This window comes from Embiotoca jacksoni, unplaced genomic scaffold (genome assembly GCF_022577435.1).
Source record: "Embiotoca jacksoni isolate LCO1_2020_lvr unplaced genomic scaffold, fEmbJac1.0.p SCAF_5, whole genome shotgun sequence".
Classification (NCBI taxonomy): Eukaryota; Metazoa; Chordata; class Actinopteri; family Embiotocidae; genus Embiotoca; species Embiotoca jacksoni.
The window spans coordinates 12920051-12932141 of record NW_027185403.1 but is presented as its reverse complement, the minus strand read 5'-3'; the positions used below and the strand labels follow the sequence as shown (position 1 = coordinate 12932141).

Here is a 12091-nt window from a genome sequence, read left to right as displayed (position 1 = left end):
GTTGTTTACAACCTGGAATGTGTTGTACCTGCAGCTGACCAACTGAGTCATTCTCTCTGCAGGCATAGACCTGTTGTAAATAGAGGTTTTTTACTGGATGAGTGAGATTCATTTTATCATTAACAAATGGGTAGGGCAGACTGAATATGCACTCCAACAAACTGAAATCATTGTTTCATTATTGCTAAATAAAGATCTGGTTAAATAATGTGATGGAGTTTAATTTTGGACCTTATTTTAGTTATAAAATTATCAAGTAGTAAGAGAGTGTCGATAAATATTTTGACAATAAGATCACCTTTGTCTATGCTGGTAAAACATGTAAATCTGTTCTGCAAGTAAAGTCAACAGCTTCTGACTATGTTCGACCATGTTTTTGCTCCTTCGTTATGTTTCTTTGTTATGCAAGATAATTACACACTGGAATTTGTTTCCCTTCATACACAGTTCTGCGTATAGAGAATAACAATGACCATCAATTTGACCTCAAACCTTGTGCTTTCTAATATTGAAAATGTGTAACTTCAATAGATGACTTAAAATAATGTATATTTTTGTTCAGTTTTGTTTGCTTTGAAATTTCATATTCTGCCATAAGACTGAAATTACTTATTAATCAATTCATGTGGCTGCAGAGCTATACAAACAAAGATCTCAGTCACTCTGATCATCCAATGTTTTTAAACTCCCCTGACTTTCCTTGCTGAGTACTGAAGCAGCAATGTTACATCTAGCCGGAGGTCTAGGGAGGACCAATAGAAGACATGTTCTGATTACTGAGCTTCAATGTATAACGAAACATTAAATGCAAAATTTCCATTCGCCACCCATGGCTGACAGTTATTTTGACAATATCTATCTTACAGTGACAATAACGTTCTTATCAAATCTGCTCAATTAACTTAAATTTTAAACAAACAAGATGGTGTGGCAGGACAGTTTATCACAATGGACACTTTCAGCAACTGAAGTAAAACATTTTTGACACATTGATTTTTATTAAAACAAAAATATCATCTTTTGTTATTTTTCATAACATTTCCTGAATGGCACCATTTAAAGGCATACAAATGGTATTATTAACTGCAATATTTTTGATGGATTTCCATTAATAGAATCTTTATCTTGCTCTATTCAATACTTTCTAAACTACATGGTAAAGCACAGTAATCCGTTGCATTTATTTACTTGGAATCACAGACAGATCGTTCCCCATAGCATCGACCCAAACACCATTTCTAATCACACATGGTTACAAAGAAAACAGAGGCAGAGGTGGACATGATGGACAGGACGCCTAATCTGGAAGACGAGCAGGTGGCAGAGCAGGACTGAAGGAGAGGAATCATGGCAGGTGCGTCTCAGTTACTTCTCCTTCATGGCTTTCTTCTCGTCCTCCATGGCTTTCTTCTCCTCTTCAATTTCTGTGTGAATGCAAAAGAGTCAGAGACAAGAGATGGGGTCATCCTTATACAGGTGAAGGTCATCATTCCATATTCATCAGTTTTAAGTGATGAATAAGCTTTATGTAAGCTTTATGACGTTACAAGGGTTGTTTTCTCAGATTTTGACAACTCCACACAAGGACACAAGGGACAATTGCACAACAGTGCAGTGGTTTGCAGTGTTGCCCCACATCGAAAAGGTTTCGGGTTTGATCCCAGGCTTGGGTCTTTCTGTGTGGAGTGTGCATGTTGTCCCTGTGCCTGCGGGCTCTCTGGGTACTTTGGCTTCCTCCCACCATCCAAAGAAATGCACGTCAGGTTTGTTGGGGATTCCACAACTTGCCCATAGGTGTGATTGTTGTTTGTTTCTGTGTTGGGCCTGTGATAGACTTGCTACCTCTCCAGGGTATACCCTGCCTTTTCCCAAAGTGACACATGGACACGGACACAGACACACAGACAGACAGACAGACAGACAGACACACTGTGTAAAACATGCTCCTCTTTTTCACTGCAACATAGCAGAGCTCTCCTGTGAAATGTCACAGTTTGAAGCTCATTTAAAGCAAACATGCACCAACAGTCCCACCTGCTTCTCTGCCTCCTCACTGACATCCAAGTGAGGGCTGCATTCAGATTAAGAAAGAGCAGGAGTCAGACAGCAGGGAGCTGCTGAGCCTCTGGAGGGAAAGGATGAGCATTCTGACACAATTTAACTCCCCTTTTCCTGTTGCTGCTTCATGTTGCACCAGATCTGGAGTGAGGCTTTTATACTGTACAGTTTATCACCTGGGTCTCAACTTCATTGCTCTATCAAGCTGCTACAGTTAGTTATTTTTTTTCCCCACAGTGGTAGATAGCAGGAAGCTCCATCTGCTCATTGTAGCCTCTTGATTTATCTTGTAAAGATGGAGAGATCTTTTGATAAGTACAGATAGGTGGAGTTATGTGTTGTTTTAATAAGAAGAGGTTGAACAAGAACTTGCTCTCAGGCCGTTGGGTGCGTAGCTCCAGTTACTAAATGATGCAATGTTTGCAGTTGCTTTTCATAAAGATAGGCAGGGACGAGTTGAACCACCAAAGAGCAAAGGAAAAGTTTACATGTGAAACAAAAGCGAATGAGACAAACCTCTTTTGTCTTAAATACATACCCTCCTTGGTTGGGAAATAGGTCTTTTCTTGTGTGTTAGTCTTCCTTAGACTTTGCTTGTTAAACTTCGGCACTTCATCAGTGACTGGGTTGCTGTCGCCCATTTTGGAAGAGGTCTAATGGAGAGAAGGTGGTGAGAGAGAGCAGAAATGATGATCCTAATCAACACTTGGATCTTGAAATGAGAGCATTACCACAATTTATGATCTGATTGACATGATAACATGCTGTCTGCAGTACATGTCCACACAGGTTATAAAGCTGCAAACAAGACAGTACTGAGCGGAACTTTGGAGTTCTGCAAGCCAGTCACAACAAATAACATACTTCATAACCCACATCCCTACAATGAACAAACAGCTCTAATGTGATGTCATGTTACACTGCAGTTATTTACAGGTATTCAGAGCCACACGTGAGACCTGATAAAAAGGAAACATGCTGTACTTGTACACCGATTTGCATTTATGCAAGGACAGTAATCGGGAAAATACTGATTGTGCACCAGGGCCAACAAAGCACATTTTCAAAATGCAAAACAACTTCCCTTTTTTTTTTTTTTTATCTTTTCCATACACTATTTATCAGAAACAGATATACTTTATTGAACCTAAAAATAGAAACAACAAATAGGCCCTTATGTAAGAAAAAACAACCAAAAAACAGCCTACATAATGCTATAATATATAGCCTTGCAACAATATAGAAAACTATGTAAAAAACAGGAACATTAGATTACAATATGATACTGCAGCATGAGGGGAATTCATTGTGGAGTAATGTGGGCAGTGCCTGGTACAGTTTCTCACGGTCCACACCTACAGATCTGCGTTTCTGAGGACTACACAGGATGAAGGCTGCTTATTACGTGTTTAACATCACAGTACGAATGTGACAGATACAAATATTAATCACGGCCATGTACAGAGCAAGTTAGCTCGTAGTATCCAAACAGTCCCACATGCAGAGCAGTTTGCGTGCGGAGCAGGTATCTACAACCTATCCACGCTCGCTGCGGCGTAAAGGAGTAATCAGCCTACAGTTGCTACTGTACTGGCATGGCTTTATGGCCTACAGCAAAAGGTTGCATAGCAATTATGAGCCTTTGCTGCATAGGAATAATTTAAAAAAAAAAAAAAAAATTGTGTTTACATTACAATTCACTGCCATGATAAATGCACCTTTGAGTGCATCAGCTGATAAAGAGATACAATTGAGAACACTTTACCTGGGTGCAGGGCTGCGCGGTGAGGCTTGTCTTTCACAGGTAAGATGCGCCTGTGTATTAACCGTGCAAAGCCAACGGTTTACATAGACACAATACGCCCTTCTGCACGCCAACATGGACACTGATGCTCTGCCTTCTCATTGGCTCCCAAAGCTCGGAGGAAGAATTTTAATTGGACACGCTTGGTGTCTCGCCGCCCTCCCCTGTAACATCACAGACTGCTCTTTGGACAAAGTTCTTGTCATGCAGTGGTGAAATCATTTGTCCCTCCTTGTACCTGCTGGTGAAATGAATGAGCGGCCATTGTGGCTGATCAGAGCACCGAGCTCCTGTCATGGTTGGTAGGGATGATTTCATGTGTTTATTTTTAACACAGTACCATCTACTGGACAAACCATTATGTATGAAGTACGTAGTATTAAAACGGCAAGTACAAAATGAAACACTGACCATGTATGACTGATAAGATAAATTTATTAATGCACATTGTAAAACAAATAAATCTGTAAATAACCTTCAGCAATAACCATTACATTATTCAGTATACAGGCAATATACTGTTTTTTCACATTAAAATGGATCCATGGTTTATTAGTTTATTGATCTACACTGTAAATAAACTCACTTGATAATGTTGGTAATGAATTGGTTGACAGTACCACAGTGCTGTAAAACAGTTACATTTCTGATTCATTCAACCTGCATTGTGAGGTCTATCTACTATGGCACTTAACTGAGATTTGCACAGAAGGAAATAGTTCAGCTACGTAAACAGCAGATGGATCAGATAGAGTTTAACATTTAGAAAACAACATTTAAAAATAAATGACAATTAAAGGTTTAAAAAGGCCAGTGGTGTGTTAATAACACAAAATACATACAGTTGCTTTAAATGTCCAGAACAACAATTAAATATCAGCAACAAAAGCATAGAAATACTATGGCAAAATCTGTATTAAAAAGATTAAGAAATGAAGGTACAACAGCAACAGGTATCCTGGAGTAAAAATCAACTGGCTCATCATTTGAAATCAACAGTCCTGAGAAAACAAACCATTGTCAAAAAGTCTACCTGAGATTGATACTGTATACTCCCACAGCGTATTATACAAAACCACAAAGCCCTGCAACACAACTCCGCTACAAAATACTGTTTAAAGCAATGTTTCAAAAACAGAAATGCTATTAAGGTAGAAATAAACACAAAATACCCCAAAACCTGAAGTTTGCACTTTCCTAAGTAGGCTTGGCCAGTGCATGGTGATGCAACAAACAGAGGTCAGTTTACTACTGTGTGGCTGTACACATAACATGTGTATTTTATCACAGTGATACTGTGGAGCGGTTTTCTGTGGCTAAGTCAAACTTCCTGTAACGTGCAAAATGACTTTAAAGACAAAAAGGAAGTTATCTTCTAAAACTATAAAAGGTTGACACCCTGCACCTCAGACACCAGGGTTCAAATATTGGCTGTTGTGTTGTCAACTTACTAGTGCAGTTTGACATATAAAATTGGCACTTTGTTGGTTTGAACCAGGTGATGGATCATGTCCCTATGACTGCACTGATGCACTGTTTAATACATTTTCTTTCACTGAAGACATTTTGGTGTATAAGAGTGGAGAAACTCAGGTGTAGATAATGAATTGAATAATGTCTTAATTCCATTTAGCTGATATAGTTCCAGGGTACTCGATTTGCTCACAATGGCTCATTGGCACACATCAGAAACACCAGTGCTTTTCCTACTATGATAAGTCAAAATGTCTGCAGTGAAAACAGCTTGAAAAGAGGGCACCTGCACAAAATGGGGATGATATCTTTTTTGCAGACAAATGTGCACTGAAAGAGTAGCATAGTTGGTAAAAGAATATAACGCATAAAATGCCAAAAAGTCAACGTAATCTCGTCACACCATCGTGTGTCGGTGTCTCTTTAGCCTGATCGCTTCTCCTGCCTGTCATATATAGCAGTGTTGATACCCCATGTGATGCACGATCTCAGAATAACCAGCGAACCTCCTCGGTACAGCAGAGCCAAACTCCTGTGCCGAGATTTCCACAGCATCTTCCAACAGGCCGCGGCTCCTTTCTCCTTCCCTCCGACCTGTGCCTGCATGTTTGCAACAAGCACAGACAGCGGGTAAAGACCCAAGCTGATTGCCATGGACGTCAGTGTACCCGTGAGGAAAGAGGAGGTCACTGGAGAGAGCCCCTGCCCTGCCATAACAGCATACATGGGCCCCTTCAGGCCAAAGTAAAGGGCGCTGCCGAGGGTGTTGCGGACCATGATGGGCAGGAAGGCTCTGTAGTAGCCTGAAGCTATCCTCTGTGAATTCAGCCTCGCAAGAACACCCTTCAAGGAAGGCAGATGACGATCATTTTGGCTGTTCTGCAACACATTCTGAATGCGCTCAAAGGGAGTGAAAAACAAAGCTTCAACCATACCTGCACCGAACCCAGCCAGAGCAGAGGCAGAGATAACATGTTGAGATGATGGGGCGAGTTGGTTGAAGAGTGTGTCCTGGAGGCCAAAGAGCAGTGTGCCATTCAGGGTCCTCATCAGTAATGGGGGAGCCACACCCCTGTAGAGCTTTACAGGTCCCTCTTTGAAGAGCTGTCCCACTGCCTGGCGAACTGAGGAGTTGTGGATTTGTTGACGGAAAACAGTCTTATAGACAGGGAAGACGATGAGCGTAGGAAGGGTGGACAGCAAGCTCGAGATCCCTCCATGCAAATAGCTCTGGAAACGAAACACTTGATCCCCAACACCCGCTTCATCTTGTTTACGGGCAGGACTTCCTGTCATTCTTAAAGCAAAGAAAAATTCAATTACAAATCATGTCAGGCTTGCACTGACCCAAGACAGGTTATCAAGGAATGAAACAAAGATCACAGGGTGGAAAACCACAGCCAAAGACACTAACTTAATTTATAGTGTGTGATCAGAAACATTTACTTACCTTATCAGATCTCAGAAAATGAAAGCAAAATTAAAAAAACGTTCAAGGTGGAGACTATTTTTCGCGGTTCATTGCAGAAAGTTGAAGGCAGCACATGCGTCTAATCCTATTTCAATACTGCACGTGGAGAGGATTTGTATTTAATCGGGTTACGGCGGATGTCTGTGGGGTCGGCGATATGCAGCGGTGCTAGAGAAGATGGACTGAGCAGCATCTATCTGCCCGTTTCTGATGAGCCCACTTCGTCGAGAATAAGCATTGGTCACGACTGACTTTACGTCACGTCGTCGGGGATTGGTTGCACCGTCTGTCAATCAAAGCCTTCCCGTTCTTCGGATAAAAACGTGAGAATGTTTTTCTTAGGCGTATTTTCTCCAGATTATTAAGTGACAAACTATATTTTTTTCTCACTTTGCTTACGTCGTTATTAAAGAAGCAGTTAAGGGTCACGAGTTTAATGTGAGAATGTAAACTAATCCCAACTGTGAGGACTACGTTTATTTTTCCTTCCAAATATGATCCTGTTTCAACCGGTCTATGCATTGCTAGTTCAAATCTGGTAGTAAAATAAAGAATCATTTTATTTGTATTAACTTATTTAATCTTTTTAAAATCTAAATGAAGGGTTTCTAATTGTAGATAAAGTTCTCCAGGTCATTTAAAAAAGGAACATTCTCAGGAGGACATCCCATCTTTTGTGGCCTCCACCAAGGGACTAAAGGTGTAATGTATCTAATGCAATTAAAAGTATTGTTTATTTTTCCTGCTACAATAAAAACAAACAAACAAAAACATGTATCTTGTAATCCTAGTTGTATGTAGCTTTAATAGTTTGCAAAAGTTAAACCGAACCAGAAACCAGAAATAAAAGCACAATGTTCAAGATTTTACACATATTTAGTTTTATTAAGAATGCATCCTCAAATAACTGGGGCATTCATCCTACTGAAAAAATAAAACACCAAGGTTTGGATTATGCACATTAATGACAAATCTTTCCTCCAAACATACAAAAGGAAAGAAAAATAAAATGAGCAGGTGATCATTTCTGAAGGAAGCTCCAGCCTGCAGAGACCCCAAGCTAAAAACCCAACAGCTTTTCTATAGAAAGATCTTCACCGGAGACCTTTGAGGGGTAAACACTGGGCAAACCCCACTCAATGAGGGCACCTCAAGAGTTGAAAGAAACACCCTAAAATATTGTTTACAGCCTGCCAAGACACATGTAAGCTCATCATCCAGTAAGAAAACAAACAGCACAACGGGAGGGAGGGAAACAGGACTGGAGGAAAAAACATCATTTCATTTCAGACTGTTGAGGCACTCTTGGTTGAGTGGAGCTTCAGTGGCACTGTAAACTAGCTCAATACACATTCACTTCATTCATTATAATCTCTCAAACAGCAGAGAATACAACAGCAACATGATAAACTACACTCGTTCATTGTAACAAAAAAGCACTGTAACAGCTTTATATGCCAGATGCTTCTCCTGACCACTGGACCCTGCCAGGGAAATTTATATAAGCTCAACAGACTGAAATTATTTCTGGAGGGGTAAAATGGTCAGGAGAAACTCTGTATCTAAATGTGATGAAAGAAGGACAAAGTTCACAGTGGATAAATACATATTTATCCATATACAATAAATACGCCAGCCTAAATTGGTAGCTTGCGATTGCTTTGGTGCCCTTGACATGAAAGGACACCGCATGAAGGGACTCAAGTGAGGTGGGGTCAGCATTAGTAACAGACAGAAAGTTCATTCATTTTCTTTTTTCCAACATTAATTATCATCTTTGTTAATGTTTGGATTGGGGAATTCCCTCTTTTCTTATTTGGTGTTAATAGCACACGGTGGATGGTGGATCTCATTTGTTACAAGGGAACATGGCTGAACAGGTACGACACGGACTCTCCATTGTGAGTTCTACGGATGGCCTCTGCGAGGATCATGGAGATGTCAATAACCTGGGGGCAGATTAAGAATAAATTGTTACGGATAGTTACAGACAGAAAAAGTGATCACTTGCGAGTCATTTATCATTCAAACTACCAGCTTCCCAAAGACATACACATCTCATACTGAGAATTTGCTTCTTTATTTTTAAATACCGATATTTTATATCATCATTCTGTATTTTCAACAAATATTCTGGCTCTGGCAAATGTGTTAAGACACTGATAGTGCCACCTGACCTGTATTTTGGGACAATGCTTCATCTTCTCCTCCTGAGGGATTGTATTGGTGACCACCACAGCTTCAAAACAGGCATTGTTGATGCGCGAGATAGCAGGACCAGAAAAGATGCCATGGGTTAGGATGGCATACACCTTAGTGGCACCAGCAGAAATTAGTCTAGAGGAGAAAAACAGCAAAATGCATTAGAAGTCTCCACATGACTGAATATATCTGGTAACAGAGGTCTTGGTGTGGAATTCAGTAATCATTTCTTTGTGTTATGACACTTTAGCCCACCTGCCTGTGTCTTTTGTTATATGGTAAAGTTTCAAATGTATTAATTCCAAAAGGTCAATAAAAGGGCCTTACTTGTCAGCAGCATGGCAGACTGTGCCACACGTGTCAGCCATGTCATCCACTAGAATGGCTACCCGGTCCGTCACATCTCCGACGAGAACCATACGGTCCACCTCGTTTGCCTTTTTCCTCTCCTTGTGAATAAGAGCAAAGTCCACATTCAGCCTGTCCGCTATTGAGGTGACCCTGCAAATGGAAAAGTAAAAAGGTGCATAAGTTAAAGCTTATATGCATTTACAAAAATTATTTGTGGATGCAAAATTACAGCCCTGTCAGAGAAGTCATCAAAAAGATTCATGTAAAGTAAAGAAGAGATACAGTGAGGCAAAGCTACGCTCAAGGGTCGAAGGCCTGTGACAAGCAGCATACCTCTTGGCTCCTCCTGCATCAGGTGAGACGATGATGCAGTTTTTCCATTCAGGGATGTTCTCCTTGATCCATTTCAGCACAGCCGGTTCTGCATACAAGTTATCAACGGGGATGTCAAAGAAACCCTGGGAAAAGATAATAAAGACATATGCACAGGGGTTACAGGAGCTTTTGTTGACATTTATGTAAACGCAGGTTAATGGAAGTCAGATTTCTAATGTACGTGCTCCATCTATCCATTTGTTTTGAATACACATCAAACAGATTATTCAAAGGATCGAGTAATGGCAGGACAGTGAGTGGGATGCACGTCTGTTTAGGTCTGCTTTTGTTCTGCTCACCTGGATCTGTGAGGCATGCAAATCCATAGTGATTATATGGTCCGCGCCTGACACCGACAACATGTTGGCCACCAACTTGGCAGAGATAGGAGCACGGCTCTGAAATGAAAACAGATCTCTTCAGTCACATGGAATAAGCGTGATAACAAGCATGGCTCATTTCTAAAAATAACACTTAACTGAGAGCTTAGCAATTCAGCTAAATTATACCAGTCAAATATTACAAACGTTTTTCACTCTAAACATTATTACTGATCATATAAAACATGACTGAAACTTTCAATTATTTAATACATATATGAAAAAATAAGTCCTCAGTGTATGTGTGTGTGTGTGTGTGTATATATATATATATATATATATATATATATATATATATATATCAAATGACAAAGCAAAAAGAGGCCTTTATTTTGTTGAAGCTAAAACAGTCCAATAACTTGAAAATGAATAACTTTGGCCCAACTGCCGACCTGGATACTGCATAGTCTTGGGTAATAACAGTGTATTTAACACACAATTATATTTTAGGAGATCAAAGTGCAACAAATTCCATTCATGCAAATATGATTGAAATGTTGAAATGAGAGTAAATAACAAGCGAATGGCTACACAAGAAAGACTGATATTGGAGCTTCAGTTATTTCAGCAAAGCACACAGAAGAGGGAAAGGAAAGCAAACAAAAAGAGAAAGTAAATATGCGTTGGAGAGTGGCTGCTGATGGACAATGGCTGCAAGCTTCTTGTCATGATGCTAGACGGCAAATGGCATGACAGAAGTAAGTAGACGGATATCCCTCACCCCCACCTTGTCCTTCTTGTCTTGCCGAGCGTAGGGAAAGCAGGGGATGACAGCGCTGACCCTGGAGGCCGAGGCAATCTTGCAGGCGTTGATCATGATCAGCAGCTCCATCAGATTGTCATTGATCTCCCCACAGCCACTCTGCACAATGTACACGTCTTCCCCACGTACACTTTCCCCGATCTCCACACTGGGAGAGGAGAGAGGCGACAAGACAAACAAGCACTTTAGAGGCATCGTGACGGCAGGCAGGAGATAGATGAGACAGAGTAAACAATGCCTTGTGACTAGGTGTGATGTGACCAGAACAAGGGTTAAATGGGAGGATACACGAGGAGTCAGAAAACGACCGCGTCAGGATGGTCTGCGTTATAACTTTGCAATCCTAGTTTGAAGCAGCTGCGGTGGCATTTTTTTTTTTTTTTTTTTTTTTTTTTGGTGATAATTATGGGCCAGGTTGTTGACCAGCTAGCTTGAGTTGTGAGCCACGCGTGGACTACAAGTTCCCAGTCATTCACCGTCACCGCGAAACCACGTTTCACATTAATACATGTCGCTCGGGCACATTTGCGTTGCGCCCGTGGTTACAAGCTTCTTTAAAGTCGCCAACAGAGGGCAAACAACTCACCACGTTTCTTGGTTGCTAAATTTTTTCGTCACAACCTTCCCCAGTTCCAGACCCAGGCGGTCTGCTATCTTCTGAGACAGGTCCGGATGGGAGCTCCCGCTAAATATTTTGATATTCGGCATTTTGTGGTGGTCCAGGGCCTCGTTAAGTCCACGCGGGCTGCAGCTGTCGAGTCAAAGGGTACGGAGAGTCCAAGATAACGACCGGAAATCAACCAACAGTTGATGAGCTACTCTTACCGCGCTTTAGTGTGTTCCCCTACCTATCCACCATTATGGTCTACACATCACGCGTGCGGCTCTTCCTCCCGGGGCGGCGCACACGCTTTAACCTACGTCCGGCCGTGATGACGTCATTTCGTCCAGACGCGCATGAAAAAAAACACGGTCACGTGAACGAGCCAGGGAGCTGGCTTCACCGAGGTGAGTAAAAGCGCACAAAAAGTGAGTTAATACACGGTGTTCGACAAATTGAGCTGTCACGTAGTACTTTCCTTGCTTTACGTTGTACAGCCTATAAATGATTAGTTCCCAAACTGCTCAATAAAAATGTATTTTGGCATGAAGGACGTTTTGTTTGTTTGTTTGTTTGTTTGTTTGTTTGTTTACCGTCGACGCGACCTCTCTAG

At 41.1% G+C, this 12091-nt stretch overlaps 3 protein-coding genes across 4 annotated transcripts; all 3 read right to left on the bottom strand.

Moving 5' to 3' along the window:
• Window positions 1–976: 976 nt before the first annotated feature.
• On the bottom strand, window positions 977–3933 carry tmsb1 (thymosin beta 1). The gene is made up of 3 exons (XM_069171751.1): window positions 3824–3933; window positions 2597–2711; window positions 977–1424 (listed from the first exon to the last, which is right to left on the bottom strand). Exons 2-3 carry the CDS (start codon window positions 2697–2699, stop codon window positions 1366–1368), a joined length of 162 nt encoding a protein of 53 aa, XP_069027852.1. The 5' UTR covers window positions 2700–2711; window positions 3824–3933; the 3' UTR covers window positions 977–1365.
• A 346-nt stretch (window positions 3934–4279) lies between these two features.
• LOC138211693 (solute carrier family 25 member 53-like) lies at window positions 4280–6998 on the bottom strand. The gene is made up of 2 exons (XM_069171752.1): window positions 6786–6998; window positions 4280–6632 (listed from the first exon to the last, which is right to left on the bottom strand). The coding sequence occupies exon 2, from the start codon at window positions 6629–6631 to the stop codon at window positions 5759–5761; it is 873 nt and encodes a 290-aa protein (XP_069027853.1). The 5' UTR covers window position 6632; window positions 6786–6998; the 3' UTR covers window positions 4280–5758.
• Window positions 6999–7663: 665 nt separating this feature from the next.
• On the bottom strand, window positions 7664–11736 carry prps1b (phosphoribosyl pyrophosphate synthetase 1B). Of its 2 annotated transcripts, none has more exons than XM_069170419.1 (7): window positions 11464–11736; window positions 10836–11025; window positions 10034–10132; window positions 9693–9817; window positions 9336–9509; window positions 8984–9143; window positions 7664–8755 (listed from the first exon to the last, which is right to left on the bottom strand). In XM_069170419.1, the coding sequence occupies exons 1-7, from the start codon at window positions 11583–11585 to the stop codon at window positions 8663–8665; spliced, it is 963 nt and encodes a 320-aa protein (XP_069026520.1). In that variant the 5' UTR covers window positions 11586–11736; the 3' UTR covers window positions 7664–8662. The 2 variants fall into 2 exon arrangements, with proteins under 2 accessions (XP_069026520.1, XP_069026521.1); XM_069170420.1 differs by having other exon boundaries at window positions 10842–11025.
• Between the last annotated feature and the right edge of the window lie 355 nt (window positions 11737–12091).